Source organism: Anoplopoma fimbria, chromosome 17, assembly GCF_027596085.1.
Source record: "Anoplopoma fimbria isolate UVic2021 breed Golden Eagle Sablefish chromosome 17, Afim_UVic_2022, whole genome shotgun sequence".
Classification (NCBI taxonomy): Eukaryota; Metazoa; Chordata; class Actinopteri; order Perciformes; family Anoplopomatidae; genus Anoplopoma; species Anoplopoma fimbria.
In genome coordinates, this window is record NC_072465.1 from 26,913,419 (window position 1) to 26,936,002 (window position 22,584).

At 39.8% G+C, this 22,584-nt stretch overlaps 3 protein-coding genes across 3 annotated transcripts; all 3 read right to left on the minus strand.

The window, feature by feature from the left end:
- Nucleotides 1-1,484: 1,484 nt before the first annotated feature.
- Nucleotides 1,485-5,065, minus strand: LOC129106023 (nuclear factor 7, brain-like). Its single transcript, XM_054617323.1, has 2 exons — nucleotides 4,078-5,065; nucleotides 1,485-3,297 (listed from the first exon to the last, which is right to left on the minus strand). The coding sequence occupies exon 2, from the start codon at nucleotides 3,280-3,282 to the stop codon at nucleotides 1,882-1,884; it is 1,401 nt and encodes a 466-aa protein (XP_054473298.1). The 5' UTR covers nucleotides 3,283-3,297; nucleotides 4,078-5,065; the 3' UTR covers nucleotides 1,485-1,881.
- Nucleotides 5,066-8,572: 3,507 nt separating this feature from the next.
- On the minus strand, nucleotides 8,573-10,137 carry LOC129106330 (nuclear factor 7, ovary-like). Its single transcript, XM_054617716.1, has one exon. The coding sequence runs from the start codon at nucleotides 9,691-9,693 to the stop codon at nucleotides 8,773-8,775; it is 921 nt and encodes a 306-aa protein (XP_054473691.1). The 5' UTR covers nucleotides 9,694-10,137; the 3' UTR covers nucleotides 8,573-8,772.
- Nucleotides 10,138-11,216: 1,079 nt separating this feature from the next.
- Nucleotides 11,217-16,070, minus strand: LOC129106019 (nuclear factor 7, ovary-like). The gene is made up of 3 exons (XM_054617319.1): nucleotides 15,740-16,070; nucleotides 13,555-13,670; nucleotides 11,217-13,448 (listed from the first exon to the last, which is right to left on the minus strand). The coding sequence occupies exon 3, from the start codon at nucleotides 13,431-13,433 to the stop codon at nucleotides 11,871-11,873; it is 1,563 nt and encodes a 520-aa protein (XP_054473294.1). The 5' UTR covers nucleotides 13,434-13,448; nucleotides 13,555-13,670; nucleotides 15,740-16,070; the 3' UTR covers nucleotides 11,217-11,870.
- Between the last annotated feature and the right edge of the window lie 6,514 nt (nucleotides 16,071-22,584).

A 22,584-nucleotide genomic window follows, 5' to 3' on the forward strand; every position in this document is an offset into this window, starting at 1 on the left:
TGCTGAGTTTGTTCCCGCCGCTGCTGCATGTGGTCAGGAATCATAATGGCTCTCAGGCTCATTGTCTGTTTGCTGGCGTGTTTTTATAGAGGAACTGCCGCAGTGAGTGTGCACATCAGACATTGTCGGAACGGAAAAGTCATAAAATGTCTACATACTATTGTGTGTATAGTGTTAAATGTTAACATTACACTGCAGCACTCTTAAAGCACATTGTTCAGGAGGTCAGAAGTGAAACCGATGCTGTGTTTTATTGACTTGCTGTTAGGGGAAAAACTGCACACATGTTGCTACAATTAATGATGCTTAAAGAAACATATCAGTACTCTTATGATGCGAACATAACTTCATAAGAACATCTATCTTTTTTCCGCATTGGCACTCAGTAGCTTCACATTTTCTAGGTTTGAAGTCTCCGAAATTCACGGCAACACAAGAGAGTGTTATCTGCTGCTCTGTGTGTTGGTGTTGCCAAACTCCAGGTCATCCAAAGCATACAGTCTGTGGTTGGAAGACATTTTTATGCCATTTAAATAAAATAAAAAAAGAAGGTTAATGTCAGTTTAACTTATTAAAGTCCAACTGTAATTACAAAAGAAAACTGATTTTTTTCAGTCAAAAATCAAATAGGAGTGATTGTTTATTTTTGCTTTGTAGCTTTTTCAGCAAGTTGTCGATGTTTATGTTCATATAGTCAGAAGGAAATATAGCTAGAAAGCTAATGTGGGCTGTTGTTGTGGTTCAATGTCTAAAAGTGTTTTCTGACAGAGAGCGAACACAGGGAAAATGATCTTGAGAGTTCTCTCTAAGGGCTGGTTTCTGGTGATATCTAGACGTGCAAAGTTAATTAAAAAAAGAATGAAGGGCCTCGCTTTCACCTGTTTTCATTCATTTTGGACTGAAAAGAAAAAGCACCTATATAAATATCTACATATGTTACAGATGAGTACGGCCAGGTATGAGTATCGAATACCTTTTAAAATATCAAATGAAATAACCCAGTACCAAGAAGTATTTAAACTTCTCCATTATTATCAATTAATAGATTCTTATTTTTTGGGAGACTATTTTGCCAGTGAACCATAAATCCATGAATAACTTTCATACTCAAATGATCAAGACTGTTTGCAGGTCTGCATTCTGAAATGATCTCAGCATTGAATCATCACTCAAGCTGCTGCAAAATGTCCTGCATACTTATCTGTGAGATAACACACACACACACACACACACACACACACACACACACACACACACACACACACACACACACACACACACACACACACACACACACACACACAGACTCAGTCCTTTAAAGTGATTCATCATTCTGAGGTAAGCGGACAAAAATAGCACAGTGACTCTTCCTACCTGTGATCCAATAAAACCACCCAGCTACCAATCAGATAACAGCCTCCTGGTGACATCACAAGATGACGTAGATAAAACACACACACGCATTTTTTATATCTTAGGAGGAAACATCAATGATTTTATTGATATACAAATTATACACCAAAGGATATACTTAGAATACACTTATGTTTTAAATCACTTGCATGAAAAAAGGCCAACAATCTTAAACTTTAGAGTATCTCTCCTCCTTATGTGTGACTTAATGGGGAAATCTCATTAAAATGATAAAAACAATACTAGACCACTTACAATGAGAATAAAAGCAGACACGACATCAGTTTCTTAATCACCAGCATCACAAAAAAAATCAACACAACACACTCAAATCACAAAAGAAATATTAACTAAAAATCTATTTCAGTTCCCCTATTTGATTTTCCATTTAAAGTCTAAATCAATACAATAACATTAGATTACATAACATGGTATTCTCCCCTTTAAGATATTGAATGCTGTATGTGTCTACCACCAACCATACCTGTCACCGTCATCATATACCAGCTGTGGTAAAATCTTCATAGGGACTTTATTGCTATTGCTAAGGTATGGAAACATCTTCTCAGTGAACTTGGATATGAATGTGTATATGGGTATGTTGGTGTCAGGATCAAAGAACGACAGCTTTCCTCTGTCACAGTCCAGATGAACTCTGATCCTCTGGAGCTTCTTTTTCACTGGGAGAACGACCGGTTGGGCTGATGGGAAGAAGACTTTATAATATCCACTACAGAATCCAATTCTCCAGATTCCAGTCCAACAACTCCCCTTCCTCTTGACTGACCCTGTCGCCACACCCAGAAACCAGCATTTACTGTCTCCAACGTCAACATCCCAGCTGTGAGTCCCTGAGTTAAACCCCTCAGAGCCCAGGACAGGGTGAAGGGTATCAAACCTCTCTGGATTATCAGGAAGCTTCTGTCTCTCTCCACGTCTCGCACTGGTCAGATCTTCAAACAGGATGAGTTCTGGATGAGCAGTGTTTGGATCCAGAATCACAGGACTGTAGGAGACCATGTCCTTCATCTTGTCCCAGATGTTGTAGGCCAGGTTGCCCAGGTGTTTGGCCTCGTCTATCAGAGCTCCTGAGAGCAGCTGTGGATCCTCCAGCAGGGGGCGCTGCTGGACTCTTTCCACTGCAGCCTTGTAGTTCTGCAGGAATGAGACGTCTTCAGCTCTCAGCTCGTCCTCTGTGGCTCTGACTGTGTCTGAAAGAGCTGCTATCTCTCTGCTCAGAAACTCAATCTTCTTCTTCATCTTCTGACTCTTCTTCTTCTCTTCCTCCCTCAGAGCAGAGATCCTGGCCTCCTCTTCCTTTAGTAGAAAGAGGTGGAGCTTCTTAAACTGCTCCTGAATCTGGCTCTCTGTGCGTTGGGACTGGACCTTAATGTGTTCTGCTATTTGATCACAGTTTTCTTTAACTTCTTCAAAGAGCTTCAGTTTCTCCTTTAAGGGCGTCAGGGATTTCTGGATCTCCTCTTTGAGATCTTGTGCAACTTCATCGATGGGTCTGAATTTGTGGTTGTTGTGTGTTTTTGAATCTCTGCAGACGACACACACCGGCTGCTGATGGTCCAGACAGAAGAGTTTGAGTTTCTCAGAGTGCAGACTGCAGAGAGTCTCTGAAGCTCTCTGATCTCTTTCCCGTAAGAAGGACTCACACAGGTTCTTTATCACCAAACTAACAGGTGGTTCAGCCCTTGATGATTTTCTGTTACAAACTGGACACTCACGTTCTTGTTTCTCACTCCACCATTTCTTCAGACAGTCTTTACAGAAGCTGTGGCTGCATGAAAGGACAACAGGATCTTTGAAGATGTCCTGACAGACAGAACAAGAGAGATCCTCCTCTGATCTGGAAGCCATTGTTTTTGTAAAATGCTGAAAGCAAACCAAGCAGAAAGCAGACTGTAAATTACCACCCGACTACATTTCCATTTTAAAACACATGTCTTTTGCTACGTTTACGCCTAGCGTCCACACTACTCCCTAAAAACAGAGGCTTTGAAAACGATGACTTTTGCACATGCGTTTGCTACTTGATTGGGTCTCATCAGTCAGGATGTGTCCTTCCCTGATTCGTCACGCCTCCGAAAGAAAGCAAACAATGACATCCTTGATTATTACACCCTGGAGTCTTTGTGCTTTCTCATCTCACAGGTTTCCATAAATCGTGGCTGTACGATTTATGGAATTTGACTTTTGACTTTTACACCCGCGTTTGCTACTTGATTGGGTCTCAGCTGGGATCAGCTGTTATGCAGTTGAATTCTGCAATTTATAATTCATCTGCCAACATTTTGAATGAGCAAGCTATTATTGAAGCGATTAGCGAGGGGCGTGTCAAGTGGCATTATCAGACACCCAGACATCTGAAATGTGATGTGTTAGAGAGAGAGATAGAGCAAGACCTGCAGCCTTGTAACTAAGTTTGAAAAATAAAACTTGTTTTTTATTACAAAGAAATTTGTCTGTCGATGTATAGAAAGGAAGATTATAGAGGAAGATCTTAAGTATAAAGCCTGACCTTTCATTATTAGGGAGAGATCAGAGAACTATAACACTCTGTTGCATTTCTCTAACTAAGCAACCAATCTACTTCCGTACTTCCTTAACTTGAAAGTTAACTGTTGTTTTCTTCTTTGCTAGTGGTAAACTTACATTCAGTGTGTGAAGTCATCAGCAGGTTGAATCCGCAGTATCACAGCTTTGTCTCCTGAACCTGTCCTCTCTCAGTGGACGTTGAGAATGAAGGTAAATGTCTCTCCGTCTGTGTTTCTCTTTCAATTACACAGAATTGCACACTGTGTTTCCTGGTTTGTCTCAGCTCGGTCATTGGAGGGGTGGAACTTTATCAAAGATTAACTGTGATACGCCAGAGGTTCATCTTTCTTACAAGATGTGTTGCTCCCTGATGGGGGAGGGGCCTACGATTTGCATCGTACCACGTAATCACAACCCACCTGGAATGTATTCTGCTTTTCACTAGAGACTACAAAACAAAGGCAATACTTCATAATCATCGGCAGTAACTGTTTTTGTACAATTTAGATAGTTTCTACAGTTCTTTGTGTAGTGTTCTACAAACATCGTACAATCTATCTCTTAGTTATATATCGACCAGCTGGTTGCCTTAAGACAAGAATCCAGTATTTCTCACCTGAGTGCGAGACTTTGTTCCAGAGGCGTTTGTGTTTGGTGACGTGTGTAAACTCCAGTTTAATTGTGTTGAACTTTGGATTCTGTTATAGTGAAGTCAGGCAGTTGAACGGGTTCTGTTGGAGTTCACGTTGTTCTGTTCGCTCTTCCACTTGCAAAGCAAAGCAGCCAGGAGGATCGACGGATACTGACGGATGTCTTTGTTCTTCATTTTCACTCTAAACTTCACTCAGAAGTGTTATTTCCCTAATTAATATTTTACTTCTGTTTCCACTGAGGTATTAATGACTTCATATGGTGACTTGGCTGTTGTAAACATAAATGTTGCTGCTCTAGAAACAATATTTAGGCATATTTTAAATATAAAATATAATCCTGATTCTATTTACAGTACCAGTCAAACGTTTGGACACACCTTCTCATTCAATGGTTTTTCTTTCTTTATTTTTTTATTTTTTTCTACATTGTAGATTAATATTGAAGACATCCAAACTATGAAGGAACACATATGGAATTATGTGGTAAACAAACAAATGCTCAACAAACCAGAATATGTTTTATATTTTAGATTCTTCAAAGTAGTTGAATGAGAAGGTGTGTCCAAACTTTTGACTGGTACTGTATGTATTATAAGTGTGTGTGTGTGTGTGTGTATATATATATATTTATATTCATTTATATATATATATATATATATATATATATATTTATATATATAAATATATTTGTTTTTTTACGAGAGCCTTTAGGTATCTTAAATGTGTTTTTCTGTTGCCCTCATCCACAGCAGTACACTGCTTTCCTCCTGTGTTGGTACCTCTGTCTGTTTCTTTAGGTAAATTTAAAAAAGCGGTGGATTATCATATTAAATTGAGTGGCTCATGGATCTGTGTAGAGTTCAGGTTTCCCCCCCAGATATACAAACATTGAACAGAACAACAGAAGGTTCTCTGTTCTCCTGGATGACGTCTGGTTTTAAAACTTATCTTTGCAGCATTTGCATTCACGACAGTTTGAAAACCGTCCTATGCAAATGCAGCAAGATGCTTCCATGTGTTCTCATTCTGTTTGAAGCTGCCTGACGTTGGTGGTCAGCATATATAGATATATGTTTTCCCCCAGTAATGGAAAAGAAACTGCTGGTTTATAAAGGTAAGAAAGCTCCAGTGAGACAGAGAACATGACAAAAGAAAGACTTCTGTACAATATGAATCTTAATTCATCTGATTTTTAACACAAACATAATGATTAACTGTAGATCTGACACACTTCTGTATGTGTCTTCTTAGAGATTAAGTTATTTAGCTTTCCCTCCTTTGTTTGAATCTGATCAAATGTGTGAAAAAAGGGTCATGAGAGTTCACTTCCAAAATAAAATACTATATATGTATTTAAGATAAGTGTCATAGTCACATACTACACTGAAAATGTATTCTATAACTTTATATAACATACTATACTGTGACTTTATTTGATATATAACTTATTTTACTTTGTTTATTATTACAACGCTAAAGACCTTTAATGAGATAAATTTGTTAATGATATTTTAATGGTATTCCACGCTACGGAATGACTTTCTTTTTACATACTCTAATTTTATTGTGAAAATTTAATTCCTAAAACATATTTTTCATTACTTACTATAGTATTTTGTATGACATCTCAGTTGCATAATATACTCTGACTTGTTTACATGTTTTTGGTGTAAAATATAAGATATTTTTGAGATACTATGATCTGACATTTTTAATTTAAATGACATACTTTAATCATACTTTATTTTATCACAGGAATTAAGAAAAAATAGCTTTTTGTAGCTGTTTTTGATATAAAAAAAACAGACAAGAAAATAGGTTATTTGACCTTACTTCTCATACATAAGGCTTGAAGGGCTTAAGGCCTTAGGAGGGACATTGGGTTTGGACCAGTGGCTGGATTTCGTTTTTTAGCTCTCAGACTGGGAGAGATGGGAACGTCTGAGGACATCTGGTGGACAGGTAGAGAAATGACAATGAAGAGGTTTGAATGAGTGTATAAAGGCTATAAGGAGGGACAGAAAGGCAATATCAAAGTACTGTTAACAGATTTTATTTTTGAGTTCATATTAAAATTTAATTGGTAACATTTGAGTATAAAATATATTTTTCAAACAATAATATCAGGTGTAAGCAGTACTTTTATTTGTCTCTATAGAAGTAAAAAGTGGCTAATAATTACTGTGTTTCTCTTTCAATTACTAAAAATTTCACACTGTGCTCGCTGGTAAGGCAAGTCATGCGAGGGGTAGAACTTTATCATAGCTTATCTGTGATACGCAAGAGGTTCATCTTTCCTACAAGATGTGTTGCTACAGGATGGGGAGGGGCCTATGATTTGAAAAATTCATACGCATCAAAGCGTGTGCAATTTCGATAGCTGCTGCAGTTCTATGTGTACTGTTCTTCAAACATCGTACTGTCCAGATTGCTTTAGATCAATCCATCTTTAGTTATATAATGACCCGCCGGTTGCCTTAAGGCCAGAATCCAGTGTTTGTCTCATCTGAGGGCGAGACTTTGTTCCAGAGGCGTTTGTGTTTGGTGACGTGTGAAAACTCCAGTTTAATTGTGTTGAAGTGAAGTCAGGCAGTTGAACGGGTTCTGTTGGAGTTCACGTTGTTCTGTTCGCTCTTCCACTTGCAAAGCAAAGCAGCCAGGAGGATCGACAGATACTGACGGATGTCTTTGTTCTTCATTTTCACTCTAAACTTCACTCAGAAGTGTTATTTCCCTAATTAATATTTTACTTCTGTTTCCAGTGAGGTATTAATGACTTCATATGGTGACTTGGCTGTTGTAAACATAAATGTTGCTGCTCTAGAAACAATATTTAGATATATGTTAAATATAAATTATAATCCTGATTCTATATATGTTTTAAGAAGCAATAATTCAGAAATTTAGAAAAGCAGAATATTGATAAGAGTAGCTTCTATTTGTAATATAGTCCTAATGATAACCCTACCTACCTAAGGAGCTTAGGGGCATTTATTTGGTTGCAATCTGCAACAAACCACTAGATGCCACTAAATCTTACACACTGGGCCTTTAAGAGAAAACAATAATGGATTTTACTTACAAAACTGCAGCAAAGCCATTTCAACCTACACAGTAATACTATCCTAGAAACTTCTTCTGCTTTTCAAACAATATAATGTGCAATAATAGTTATAATAGTTATTCTGTCTGTAGATATAATATTTCAGTTATTGTGGATTCTTTACTGTTTTTTAATACTGTTTTTTATTGCTTATTTGCTTATTTATAATAGTTGTTTTGATCTTGTTTTTTTTTACTATGTCTCTGGTTTGCACTATACCCTATGCTGCTGTAAATACTGTAAATTGGGGCTGACCAAGGCGAACCTGAGCCAGCCCTAACTATAAGCGCTATCAAAAAGGAAGGTCTTAAGCCTGCTCTTAAAAGTGGTGAGTGTGTCCACCACCCGGACTGAAACTGGAACCTGGTTCCACAGAAGAGGAGCCTCCCATCCTACTTTTATATACTCTAGGAACCCTGCATGATCATCATGCACACTGCCTAATTATAAGATAATTATAAACAATAAACACAGCTAACTGCATTATTTGTGTACTTATGTTAATAAATATTAAGCTAAAAGATTTAACTGTTTAAATGAACTTGTATGAAGTTGGATAACGCAACATACAACTGAAATTGACCGTTAACGTGTGGGTGGCTGGCAGCAAAATATCTTAGTAGGAGGTGGTTGTTTGGATTTCAGCTTGGAAAATAGCTAAACTGAGTGGCGACCAACTCATTCAGAACATCATCAGTAATTTACGGTTTGTATTCTTATAATTGGCTGATGTTTTAATTCAGAGTGACTCACAATGAGATTAACATGTATCATTTATTAAAAACTCTTCTTAAAGACAGTATTATTCTAACGTACATCATCAGTCATTTACATTTTGATTTTCTTATTCAACGTGACAGAAGAGCAGCGTCAACTTAAGTTTCCTAAATCACGACATCATGAAAAATCAGACATCTAACAGACTAAGTAAAATAAAAAATGATTCTTATCTGTACAATTGTCCCATGTTTGTCTCACATCATTTTTCCTTTGGTTTTTCTAGCTGGGTTCTCCTGATTGACACTTCATTGATGGTCAACTACAATAAAATCACTTTTAAAAACAACGATAGATCTTCCTTTGAGGATTTAGATAGCTGTAATCACAGAATCTGTTGTTTTCATCATTATTATCATCATAATCATCATCATCATGATCATCATCATCATCATCATCAACATCATCATCATCGTCGTCGTCGTCGATCTCGTCATCATCCTCCTCCTCTGGTAAAATCTTAATTGGGAATCCATCACTATTGCTGAAGTATGGAAATATCCTCTCAGTGAATGTGTGTTTGAAGTTTTGTATGTGTTTGTTGGTGTCAGGATCATAGAACGACAGTTGTCCTCCTTCCCAGTCCAGTTTTACTCTGATCCTCTCTTGGTTCTTCTTCACTCCGACAATGATTGTTTGGGTGGATGGAGAGAAGGCTTTATATTTACCATTTGAGAATCCTATGCTCCATATGTCAGACCGAACTCTCCACTTCCTCTTGACAGACTCTGTCGCCACACCCAGAAACCAGCATTTACTGTCTCCAACTTCAACATCCCAGCTGTGAGTTCCTGAGTTAAACCCCTCAGAGCCCAGGACAGGGTGATGGGTATCAAACCTCTCTGGATTATCAGGAAGCTTCTGTCTCTCTCCACGTCTCACACTGGTCAGATCTTCAGACAGGATGAGTCCTGAAGCAGCAGTGTTTGGATCCAGAATCACAGGACTGTAGGAGACCATGTCCTTCATCTTGTTCCAGATGTTGAAGGTCAGGTTGCCCAGGTGTTTGGCCTCGTCTATCAGAGCTCCTGAGAGCAGTTGTGGATCCTCCAGCAGGGGGCGCTGCTGGACTCTTTTCACTGCAGCCTTGTAGTTCTGCAGGAACGAGACGTCTTCAGCTCTCAGCTTGCCCTTTGTGGCTCTAGCTGTGTTTGAAAGAGCTGCTATCTCTCTGCTCAGAAACTCAATCCTCTTCTTCATCACATGACTCTTCAGCTTCTCTTCGGACCACAGATCAAAAAGCCTGGCATGCTCTTCCTCTTGTAGAAACTTGTGAAACTTCTTAAACTGATCCTTAATCTGCCTCTCTGTGCGTCGGGTCTGGACCTTTATGTGTTCTGCTGTTTGATCCCAATTTCCTTTCACTTGTTGAAAGAGCTTCAGTTTCTCTATCAAGGGTTTCCGAGATTTCTTGAGCTCCTCTTTGTAATCCTTTGCAACTTCATCGATGGGTTTGAATCTGTGGTTGTTGTGTGTTTTTGAATCTCTGCAGATAAGACACACCGGCTGCTGATGGTCCAGACAGAAGAGTCTGAGTCTCTGAATCTGTCTCCAGTAAGAAGACCTCACATAAGTTCTTTAAAGCCAAGTTGCGAGGTGGTTTACCGTTTGCTGACGTGCTCTTACAAATTGGACATTCCCATGTTTCTTTCTCTCTCCACCATTTCTCAACACAGGCCATACAGAGGCTGTGGCTACAGGACAGAATGACGGGATCTTTGAAGAAGTCACGGCACACAGGACAGGAGAGGTCCTCCTCCAGCCCGTAAGGCATTGTGTTTCTGTAAACAAAGCAGGCACTTACACTGGAAGAGACTCGCTGTAGTTTCTCTCCCTCTTTTGTGAAGGTCTTTAGAAGTTACTTTTCCTTTAATCTGTGGTTTCCCCAAAACAACTTGCATTCAACCAGCATCAGCTCGACGTTTTAATATTCCATTTTTTCAGTCTTGTAGTTGTGCTCGTTCAGAAGAAGTGATCAGAATCTGCGTGGCAAACTGCTAAACCGAAAAGGAGGTATATATATACGCTTCATGAGAGGGCGGGATCTAGCCTGAATCATCTTGCATCTGATTGGCTGGCTGGGGACTTCCTGTATGCATTTGAGGACAACATCCAGTTATGGCCGCTCTGCTGAAGAATGTGAGCAACGTTACGTCTTGTTGGTCCCCCCCTCTAAATGCAAATTTGTCAGCAGTGCCAACTCACAAGGAAGACTATGGTTTTTTTTCATGTAAATAAACAACATACAGCTTGAGAGACATTTATAGTGATTTACGGGTCATGTAGAAGAGATATGTAGCACTTTTAAAATGAAAAGATATATGTATTGTTGTTACACATAGTTGAAAAGATGACCCATCCTTTGTCCTTTTATACTTATTTTAATGAGGCAGTTACCGCCTCATAACACCGTCCAGATGTTAGATTTGTCTGAGTTTTTCAAGTGAAACTACACTGTTAAGAGGTAAGCAGACACACACTTTTGTATTTTTCCCCCAAAAACACAAGTGTAATGATGCCTCCGGTCATTTTTTTCATCCTGTTCTGAGCCCAGTTCAAAAGCAGCTGTTATTTTAATCCGCATTTTAACCAAAAAATGAGAAATGAGAGATACTTAATAGAATTCAGTATAAACAGTATGTCACTTTCTTGGTAAGTTTTACTAAAAAGGTAGGTCTTAAAAGTGTGGTTACAGAACAAACCAAACAGACAATACTGTGTGTGTGATGGATTTATTGAGATAAAAGTATGACAAGTGTTTATGAACGGTCAACTACCATGGCAACTGGCAAAAACATATATAGTAGTCAATGGCGAGAGTCATATGAATTGTGCCCTGAATGACACATATGATGTTTGTCCGTTTAAAAGATAACTTTGCATGTCAAGAACGTCTCATTTTGACCAAAAACTTTTGAAATATGTAATCAAAAAGAAAATACATCCAAAAGTCTTGTAGCCGAAATCACACTCTGAAGCTACGCTGCCAGTGTGTTTCGTCCCAGATTGAATTCACACCAACAACATTCTTGCTCATTCTTTTGCTCTCACAATGAGATTAACATGAATCAGTGTTTCAAAAGTCTGAAAACTCTTCTTAAAGACAGTATCATCAAAAGACATTATTATTCTAACGTACATCATCAGTCATTTACATTTTGATTTTCTTATTCAACGTGACAGAAGAGCAGCGTCAACTTAAGTTTCCTAAATCACGAGCATCATGAAAAATCAGACATCTAACAGACTAAGTAAAATAAAAAATGATTCTTATCAGTTCGATTGTCCCGTGTTTGTCTCACATGTTTTTCCTTTTGTTCTTCTATTTCGGTTCTCCTGATTGACAATTAATTCATGGTCAACTACAATAACATTTCTTACAAAAAATGATTGACCCACCTTTGAGAAAAACGATGGCTGTTATCGCTGTATCTGTTGTATTCATCATCATCATCATCATCATGATCATCATCATCATCATCATCATCATCATCATCATCATCATCATCATCATCATCATCATCATCATCTTCATCATCATCATCATCATCATCGTCGTCGACCTCGTCATCATCCTCCTCCTTTGGTAAAATCTTAATTGGGAATTCATCACTATTACTGAAGTATGGAAACATCCTCTCAGTGAACGTGTGTTTGAAGTTTTGGATGTGTGTGTTGGTGTCAGGATCAGAGAACGACAGTTGTCCTCCTTCCCAGTCCAGTTTTACTCTGATCCTCTCTTGGTTCTTCTTCACTCCGACAATGATTGTTTGGGTGGATGGAGAGAAGGCTTTATATTTACCATTTGAGAATCCTATGCTCCATATGTCAGACCGAACTCTCCCCTTCCTCTTGACAGACTCTGTCGCCACACCCAGAAACCAGCATTTACTGTCTCCAACTTCAACATCCCAGCTGTGAGTTCCTGAGTTAAACCCCTCAGAGCCCAGGACAGGGTGATGGGTATCAAACCTCTCTGGATTATTAGGAAGCTTCTGTCTCTCTCCACGTCTCGCACTGGTCAGATCTTTAGACAGGATGAGTACTGAAGCAGCAGTGTTTGGATCCAGAATCACAGGACTGCAGGAGACCATGTCCTTCATCTTGTTCCAGATGTTGTAGGTCAGGTTGCCCAGGTGTTTGGCCTCGTCTATCAGAGCTCCTGAGAGCAGCTGTGGATCCTCCAGCAGGGGGCGCTGCTGGACTCTTTTCACTGCAGCCTTGTAGTTGTTCAGGAATGAGACGTCTTCAGCTCTCAGCTGGTCCTCTGTGGCTCTGACTGTGTCTGAAAGAGCTGCTATCTCTCTGCTCAGAGCCTCCATCTTCTCCTTCATCACCTCACTCTTCTGCTTCTCTTCCTCCTTCAGAGCAGAGATCCTGGCCTCCTCTTCCTCCTCTAGAAACTGGTGAAGCTTCTTGAACTGCTCCTTAATCTTCCTCTCTGTTTCTTGGGCCTGGACCTTTATGTGTTCTGCTGTTTGATCACAGTTTCCTTTCACTCGTTCAAAGAGCTTCAGTTTCTCCTTTAAGGGCTTCAGGGATTTCTGGATCTCCTCTTTGAGATCCTGTGCAACTTCATTGATGGGTTTGAATCTGTGGTTGTTGTGTGTTTTTGAATCTCTGCAGACGACACACACCGGCTGCTGATGGTCCAGACAGAAGAGTTTGAGTTTCTCAGAGTGCAGACTGCAGAGAGTCTCTGAAGCTTCCTGATCTCTCTCCAGTAAGAAGGACTCACACAGGTTCTTTAAAGCCAGGTTACATGTTGGTCGACTCCTTGATTTTCTCTTACAAACTGGACACTCACGTTCTTGTTTCTCACTCCACCATTTCTTCAGACAGTCTTTACAGAAGCTGTGGCTGCATGACAGGACAACAGGATCTTTGAAGATATCACAGCAGACAGAACAGGAGAGATCCTCCTCTGATCTGGAAGCCATTGTGTTTGTGAAATGCTGAAAACAAAGCAGGCAGACAGCAGAGTGCAAATCAGCTAGTGCTTACAGTTTAACTAGCTTAAGTGTTAAGAGTTGGTTTCCTCTTTGGTAATGGTATACTTACACCCAGCGTGTGGAGTCAACAGCAGGTTGAAGTAGTAGCACTCCAGTTTTCTCTCCAGTGTCTGTTCTCTCTCAGTGGATGTTGGGAATTTTTTACCAAGGTAGTTCTCTCTCCGTCTGTGGACCAAAATGACACGCTGTATTTCCTGGTTTGTCGCAGGAGAGTCATGTATAGGGTGGAACCCTGTGAGAGTTCTGTAAATGTTTAATTGTTAGATGTGATAAGCCAAAGGTAAATCAATCTCACGTGATTTACTGCTCCTGGTGGGTTAAGGACCTAAGACCTGTGCTGTAATGTGTAATTTCAAATTACAATGACCTGGTTTGAATTCAATTTGGTGAAGTTTAAAAACTCTAGCTGAGTTTGCTTATAACTGTGCTGAACGCTGGAGGCTGCTGAAAGGAGAAGCATGCACATGTTCTGATAAAACAAGTTGACATTGCTCTTTTCATTCTCCCACTGAAACAATCCCACCCTGTTAAAAAATATGCCTGATTAAGAAATGACACAGACTGTATAAAAATGTATAACAACCAAAACCTACCGTCCTTAAAGTGGTAATTCGGGTCTTTTGAAGTGGTTATAATCCAACGTTGATAGAATATGAACTGAAACGTTTATCTATTTCACGTCTTCTCTTTATTCATTTGGGGTCAAATACAATAAAATTAGAATTTTTTAATTAGATGAAACCACCCTAATCTTTATTTATCATTGCAATAATCCTAAACATATTAATAATCATCATAATAGCCGAATATGTTCTTGTCAACATCATCATACTTCTCCTCTGGTAAAATCTCAGTGTGTGAAAGTGTGTATGAGTGTGTTGGCAAACTGATGAACGTTAACAATGAAAACGAGCGTTACATTCGCTTCCTGAGAGGGCGGGGTCTAGCCTGAATCATCTTACGTCTGATTGGCTGGATGGGGACTTCCTGTCTGTATTCAAGGATAACATCCGGTTATGTCCTCGCCGCTTTCGAAGGTGCGTACATCTCGTGGTTTCCCCCCCCTCAGAATGCAAGTTTTTCACAAGTGCCAATTTACAATGAAGACAATGTTTTTATGTAAATAAACAACATACAGACTATTATGCTTATTGGCTTTTCTTCTACCCTGGAGTCTTTGTGCTTTCTCACCTCGCAGGTTTCCATAAATCGTGGCTGTACTACTTCCATTATTATTAATAGTCATATAACTATCACTATTCCCTATTTCATAATTATAATTCTTCTATAATAATTGCTGCTGTTATTATAAGTAGTCTTAATTTTTTCCTTCCTTACTCTGCTTACTACTCTCATTATATGAATAATTCATGTCATATACATTGAATGTGTTGTAAATCTGTTATGCTGTTCATTCTGTACACATGACATCTATTGCATTCTGTCCATCCTGGGAGAAGGATCCCTCCTCTGTCGTTCTCCCAGAGGTTTCTTCCTTTTTTCTCCCTGTTAAAGGGTTTTTAGGGGAGTTTTTCCTGTGCCGATGTGAGGGAAGGACAGAGGATGTTGCATGCCTACAGATTGTAAAGCCCTCTGAGGCAAATTTGTAATTTTGGGCTATTTAAAATAAATTGAAATAAATTGAATATACTTAGAACACATTTTAAAAATGGTAAGGTAAACTTTATATGTTTAAAATCAATTGCATGCAAAAAAAGGCCAACAACTCCTAACTTCTGAGTATCTCTGCTCCTTATGTGTGACATAGTGGGGAAACCTTATTACAATAATAAAAACCATACTAGACCACTTACAATGACAGTAAATGCAGAAACGACCTCCCCTATTTGATTATCCATTTAAAGTCTAAATCAATACAATAACATTAGATTACATTACATGGTATTCTCCCCTTTGTATGTTCACGTTTTAAACTTCGAATCATTTTTCATTATCTTTTGTATGGAAGATGGAGAATAAGAAGAATATTAAGCCTGCAGGACTATTCTGTGTGGCTGTGTAGCAACAAGGCTGTAAAGCCTTGTGCAACAGCACATAGTATTCAGGTGTTTGTGAAATGCTGAAAAGACAACAGGAAGATCCTCCTCTGATCTGGAAGCCAGAAATGCTGAAAACAAAGCAGGCAGACAGCAGAGTGCAAATCAGCTAGTGCTTACAGTTTAACTAACGTAAGTGTTAAGAGTTGGTTTCCTCTTTGGTAATGGTATACTTACACCCAGCGTGTGGAGTCAACAGCAGGTTGAAGTAGTAGCACTCCAGTTTTCTCTCCAGTGTCTGTTCTCTCTCAGTGGATGGTGGGAATTTTTTACCAAGGTAGTTCTCTCTCCGTCTGTGGACCAAAATGACACGCTGTGTTTCCTGGTTTGTCTTTGTCCTAGCTTGCTAATTCGACGATAATCAAGAGCTACATTGGTTTAAAAATCACTTTAGAAGTTAGACTTTAACTTTATTAGCCGATAGTCCCCCAAACGGTGTTCTGTTTATCAGGCGACCTTGTTAACCGTTGATTTAGAGTCTCTTTTAAGGAAGTCCACTCACGTTTGAGACGTTGCATGTTGTTTATGTGTCGAAACAGGAAGGTAGTTCCTGTTTCTTTAAAATAATAAAGTTAGTAAATACACATAATCGCCACCGGGGTCTGTTTGGGGTAAACACGTGTCATATACAACAAGTAAAAAAAATATATATTTTAGCGGGATTCGAACTCATATCATTGTGTGTAAAAAAAAAAAAAAAGATTGGCCAACTTGTGTCGAAGAAAATCATTCAAGTCCAGTTCAGAAGTTGCTGTGGTGGTGTGAGTTTAATGAAGCATGCCGGCACACTGGTGAACTGACAGACACAGAGCACATCTGAGCCGGTGAGTTGACCCAGAGCAGAGGGAACGTAAGCACTTTATACAGAAAGTCAAAGCAGTTGTTCAACTGTATGTAAATGGGAACAAAAGGTAAGGGAAGACCTTGACCAGACATAAGGTAATTACAAGTAGTAACAAAAGGCAGGAAAGGGGCATTTGCATTTAGACCTGCAGGAAGGACACACATTTGGCCAAGGGGTCAACACAGTAAGGAGGGGGGGGCAGAAGTTGCACCCAGGCGCCCATTTAATTGTAAGTCTGTACTGCTCTTCATCACTTGCAGCATTCACGAGGAAGGCTACTTACGTGTGCTCTTCCTGTTTACAACAGACGTCGTAACTATGTCAACGCATTTGGCTGAAAGTCGCCAGTTAACAGGGTCGCTTGATAGGCCGATTAACATGCACCATGGGGGTTAGGAGATCATTTGTGCTTTATATGTCTAATTGTTTTTTTGTGTAGAAGCTGCAGCAGCTTAGTGATGTATGATCTGAGGTGTTGATTTCATTTTGCCCAATAAAAAAAAAAAGAAATCAAATGTAACGAAGCTTCCAGTTATCTTCTTTTCATCTTATTCTGAACTCAATTTAGAAGCACGCCGCAACAGTTTTTTAAAAACCTATTGTAACAAGTTAAATGATAAATACTTCATATAATTTAGTTTACACTGATATAGCTGATATTCTCACTTTTTTGGTGAGAGTTACTAATAAGGTAGGTCTTCAAAGTGTTGTTGAAGACCTTAACAATATTTCCTAAAGGCTTAAATGATCTTGTAATCAGCCTTTGTAACTCTGTGGACTAAGATACGTTAACCCTAAGGATGATTTTGGAAAATGAAGACCAGTTAAGTAGGGGTTCATGTTCTTAATAATGTTGTGCTAAACTTATTTATTTCTGAACCTACAGTATGCTTCAACACAATGTAGTCAACCGTAGGTTCAACAGCATAATCAAGTAATGAACAACTAGACTACCCAGCTCACTGTCCCAGCATCCAAATCACAAACTTCCTGACAAACTGGAGGCAACAGGTGAATCTGGGGAAAATCTCTTCCAGCAGCGGGGTCATCAGCGATCCTGCATACAGACAGGAGCTAACGGTCAGATCGACACCAATCTGAATAACACCTTGTCTGTTGTGGGAACCTGCTGTCTTCTGGGATCTGATTACTTTTAACAGTCCTGACAAACGTCATGTTGCTCGCTTTCAGTGGAAAAACCTTGACGTGTTTGCATTTTAACACAACCCCCTTTAGCAACACTGATAGGAGTACTCCTCCGAGGCCGCAGAGTCCGGATCTTCAGTAGGGTGGGTGGTGGGGGGTCTGGAGGAAGGGTTCCTCGGACCCGGACGACGAGGCCTCACTGTCTGACTCGGGAGCCTCTTGAGTGTCTCTGGCAGGGGTCTTTCTCCTGTAGGGCTGGTCCGGGTGCTGTAGATGGAAAGCAACAATGAGTCGAGGATCACAGATGTGGCGAGCTGGAACCCACGACCTCTCCTCAGGACCGTATCCCTCCCAGTCCACCAGGTATTGATACCCCGACCCCAGCGACGAGAGCGAAGCAGGCGATGGATGGTGTAGACAGGTCCTCCTTCGATGAGGCGAGGAGGCGGAGGAGGAGGAGCCGCCGGCATCAAGGGGCTCTCCCTGACTGGTTTCACCCTGGAGACGTGGAACGTGGGATGGATGCGCATGGACCTCGGGAGCTTGAGCCTTACTGCCGCTGGGTTGATGACTTTCTCGACCTCGAAGGGACCGATGAACCTTGGCCCCAGCTTCTTGGATTCTACCCACAGGGGTAGGTCCCGGGTCGACAGCCACACCTTATCCCCCACTTGGTAGACGGGGGCTGGAGTGCGGTGTCGGTTGGCAGCATTCGAGTAGCGGTCGGCGGACCGAAGCAGGGCTGTTCGGGCTTTCGTCCAGGTCTGACGGCAGCGGCGGATGAAGGTCTGGACTGAGGGGCAGGAAACCTCCTTCTCCAGTGCGGGGAACAGAGGAGGTTGGAAGCCATAGGCGCACTGAAAAGGAGACAGGCCGGTGGCGGAGCTGGTCAGGGTGTTGTGCGCGTACTCCACCCACATCAGCTGGCGGGACCAGGAGGCAGGATTCCGCGAGACCAGACATCGGAGGGCGGTCTCCATCTCCTGGTTCTTCCTCTCTGTTTGGCCGTTGGACTGTGGATGGAACCCAGAGGACAGGCTTACGGTGGCCCCGAACAGTGTACAGAACTCCCTCCAGAAGATGGAGGTGAACTGGGGACCCCGATCAGACACGACGTGTAGGCGGAAGACGTGGATGGAGATGAGTTCGGCTGTCTCTTTGGCAGACGGGAGTTTAGGCAGAGGGATGAAGTGGGCCACCTTGCTGAACCGGTCGACCACCGTCAGGCTGGCGGTGTTGCCTTTGGCTGTCACTTAAAATCCTTGAGACACATTGATAGAAAGAATAAACCCGAGCTACTTGACTCTCTAAAATTGTATTCTACGTAAACTACTCCCTCACACTTTTAGAAGACAATTTATCTTGTTTTGGTTACAATTTTATTCAAATTTACTTTATTTTATGTCCATTAGAAAAAAAAAACCTGCTCACAAATAGCCATGTTTGATAAAAAATGAGTTGTGTACCCACTCTTATTTAAAATATATGTATCTAAGGGGAATTAATATTAGTATTAGTATAGTATGTTAGTATGTTAGTATGCTAGCTTGTTCAGGTTCACTGGAGACATTTTGTTTAGCTGTTGTCTGAAGCTGTGGTGTTGCACTTTTCTACACAAATTCAGCAGGAACAGAGCATCTGTAGTTAATTCATAATTCCCTGATTCTATTTTTTTTTACATTTCCTAGTGGTTCAGTTACTTGCTGATTACGTAAGCAGTGGTTGAATTATTCTTCTTAAATCCAAATCTGAGGTACTTGAACTTTTCTTTTTATGCCCATTTCTACCTTTACTAAGGTCACTTACTTTCAGATTATATTTTACACTAATGTCTACAATTCGTATTAAGATTTCTGCACAAAAAACATTGGAAAACCTAGAAAATATGTTTTTATTTCTTTAATTAAACGACGTCAACAGTTTGCTTCGAAATATTAGTTAAAAAAATGTTTTGAATTATTTTTTTCATGCAAAAACCTCTTGGTTCCAGCTTCACAAATGTGAATATTTGCTGCTTTGTCCTTTTAATTATTTTAATTCATTTGTAATAATGTTGAGGTTTGGACTTTTTTGCTGTTGTTGACAAAACAAACATTATGAAGGTGACTGGCCTATTTTCCATTTCTAATTCTATTTCCAGAATTTTCTACGAACCAAATAATCAATCTAATACAGGACAATGTATCCAGCAGATTAATCTGTAATGAAAATAATCATGAGTTAATAGTTAAAAATGAGCTCCCTTCGACCAACTTCAAGAGTAAAATCCTGCTTTACATTATGTAGTATAATACAAATATATATGTTTGTGAGGTGTGGGTTGATGCCACAGTTCTCACTCTTAACCCCTTATTGCCTGAATTTATTTACAATTATATAAAACATTTATTATTTGTGTTTTTTGCTGTCATGCAGATGCTAAATTAAGTGGAGATGTGTCCTTGGTATGTGTAAACGATGCATCAACATACGCCACCTCGGCTGCATTAAGACCGGAAGCGGTTTGAAGCGAATTTGCGACAATAGTCTACAAGGCGCTAGATGCCTGTAGCTTTTGCAGCCTTAGCTTTAGCTGTGAACCAGGGTTTTGTCTTTGTTATAACTCACCCTGGTGCATGATGGTACACGGCTGTCTTCCCAGAAGCTGATATATGATGTCATAGCCTCTGTGTTTGAATACTACAAGCACGCCTGAAGAGCCTTCATATCTTGAGGGATCCTAAAGGGGACCCCTGCTGGACCCCCTCCTAATTTGTGGCTCAACTGTTTAGGCTGCAACACCTCGACACTCACCAAACATACCTTTTAATGGCCCTGAAAAAACGACATGTTGCTCAGTGGCAGTGGAGAAACTTCAGGTGTTTTGTAGTTTAACATTCTGTGGGAGAAGTTTCCACCTCGGCAGTTAAAATGACTTCCGTCTGAAGATAAACGGTCGTCACCTGATCAGTTTCTTAGCTGCTGTTGCGAGGAAAGGCAGTAGTTTGACCTTCTCTCTCTAGTTATTCACTTGAATCAATAAAACCCATCAGGGTGTGCTTCCCTTTGTGTGCAGTAGGGAACATTTTGTTTTTGAAAGGCTAAATGACAACAAATATGGGTTAAAGCAGAATATTGCGTTAGATAAAAACATGAGATGGCAAAAAATATAGTTTTACATTAGTGAAGTCTTATCTTTATCTGCAACTGTTCAGAAATAAATTGTGTTTAAACATAATTAGTAAAAAAGAACAGCTGCGCAGCATTCGATTGCTGATTTAAAATTCCAATGTCAAGGTTTTGAATGAAGTTCCGAAGCTTCAAACTACATTTGGTACGGCAATGATTTTCATAGAGGTGATCTCACTGTCATCTACTGTTACCATGAGTCATCATGACCGTCACAATGGCTCTCTATTAAGTACACACTTTACTGTTCTCAGGGATAAACTTTAGTCCCATGACAAGGTTTGTTTCTTATTTTCTCTCACAAATGATCCATTGTTTCACAGGAAACCCCCAAAGATTCGATCAAAGTAGAAGAAAAAGTGACAACTTGTTTGTGTGTGTTGCTTCGTCTTTGCTCTCCTATTTATTATCTAACGACCCCTCAGATTTGTCATGTGACCCCTTGGAGGAGCCAGACCCCTAAATAGGAAACCACTGGCCACCATTTGTACTGTACAGTGTATAAATAATTCAAAATATTAATGCATCAGTATTAAAAATCAAAATAATGTTCAGTAATAGTCAGTAAGAGGACATTTTACGTGCTTATTGAGAACTTTTTATTTTGATACTTTGAGTACATTTAGCAGATATAGTCGGACCATATAAAACACTAGACAGAAAATGTGAAGCCTTCCAGTCCACACTTTGAGAAACCTTAAGAATGTGCAATAGAAACAAATGAGAGTGGTCTGCTGCTCCCCCTAGTGGTGCAGAGTGGAAGTGCAGCTGGTGCAACACTAGTGCAACACACCTGACATGCATTTGTTTGTGCAGAGTCACTGTGATGTGTCCTTTTTGAATCATTGAACAGCTGCCACATGGAGAGAACGTATCTCCTTCAGGATCTGGGTCAGTCTGACTCACCACGTCGGTGTGTGTGTCAGTGTTTCTGTGTAACGATGACTCAGTGCCTTAGATGTTGGCGGCTCACCTGTCTCTCTGTTAGAAGTGAATCTGACTCTACCGGCCTGTAAACAGTCTGATCTCAACACACTAACACTGTAAACAGTCTGATCTCAACACACTAACACTGTAAACAGTCTGATCTCAACACACTAACACTGTAAACAGTCTGATCTCAACACACTAACACTGTAAACAGTCTGATCTCAACACACTAACACTGTAAACAGTCTGATCACAACACACTAACACTGTAAACAGTCTGATCTCAACACACTAACATCTGATTTGATTTACTTGTGTGTGTGTGTGTAATTCAAATCCCTCTCCTTCCACCTGTTGCCAATTGGCATCAGTTGACTCAGAACACAGCAGGTGAGGAACATAAAAGAAACAGAAAACCGAGGTTGAATAAAGAGAGATCGTTCAGTCTCTCGCCTGCTGCTGTTGATATTAAATGTGTTTAAACTTTGACCTAATTCTTGGAAAAAACCTTTTACTCTACTTTTACATAGTAGTTACAATTCAAATCCTTGCTGTTCTTATTATTATCAGTATAAAAGGCTTATTCAATTCTTTAGCTTAAGAGAAATACTCTAAAATAAGTGAACATTTAGTATCCATATCTCGTTTTGCATATATTTCCAATTGTTTATGGTTCTTCTTTTCCTGGTGGAAATTTGGACTGGATTTTAATATTCACTGTGGTTTTGACATATTATATATACGATGACATTTTTCATGACTATTTTTGACAATCTATATTAGGACTTTTTCTTTGTGGTATATAAAAATTGAGTGACTTCTTAATTATCTGGAGGCTGGGTCAGGTATAGTTTTGTACGTTGCCTCCTGATTTCACTCATTAAAATGTATGTTTATGTTTCTTTTATATTCACGTATGCTCTATTAGTGAGGT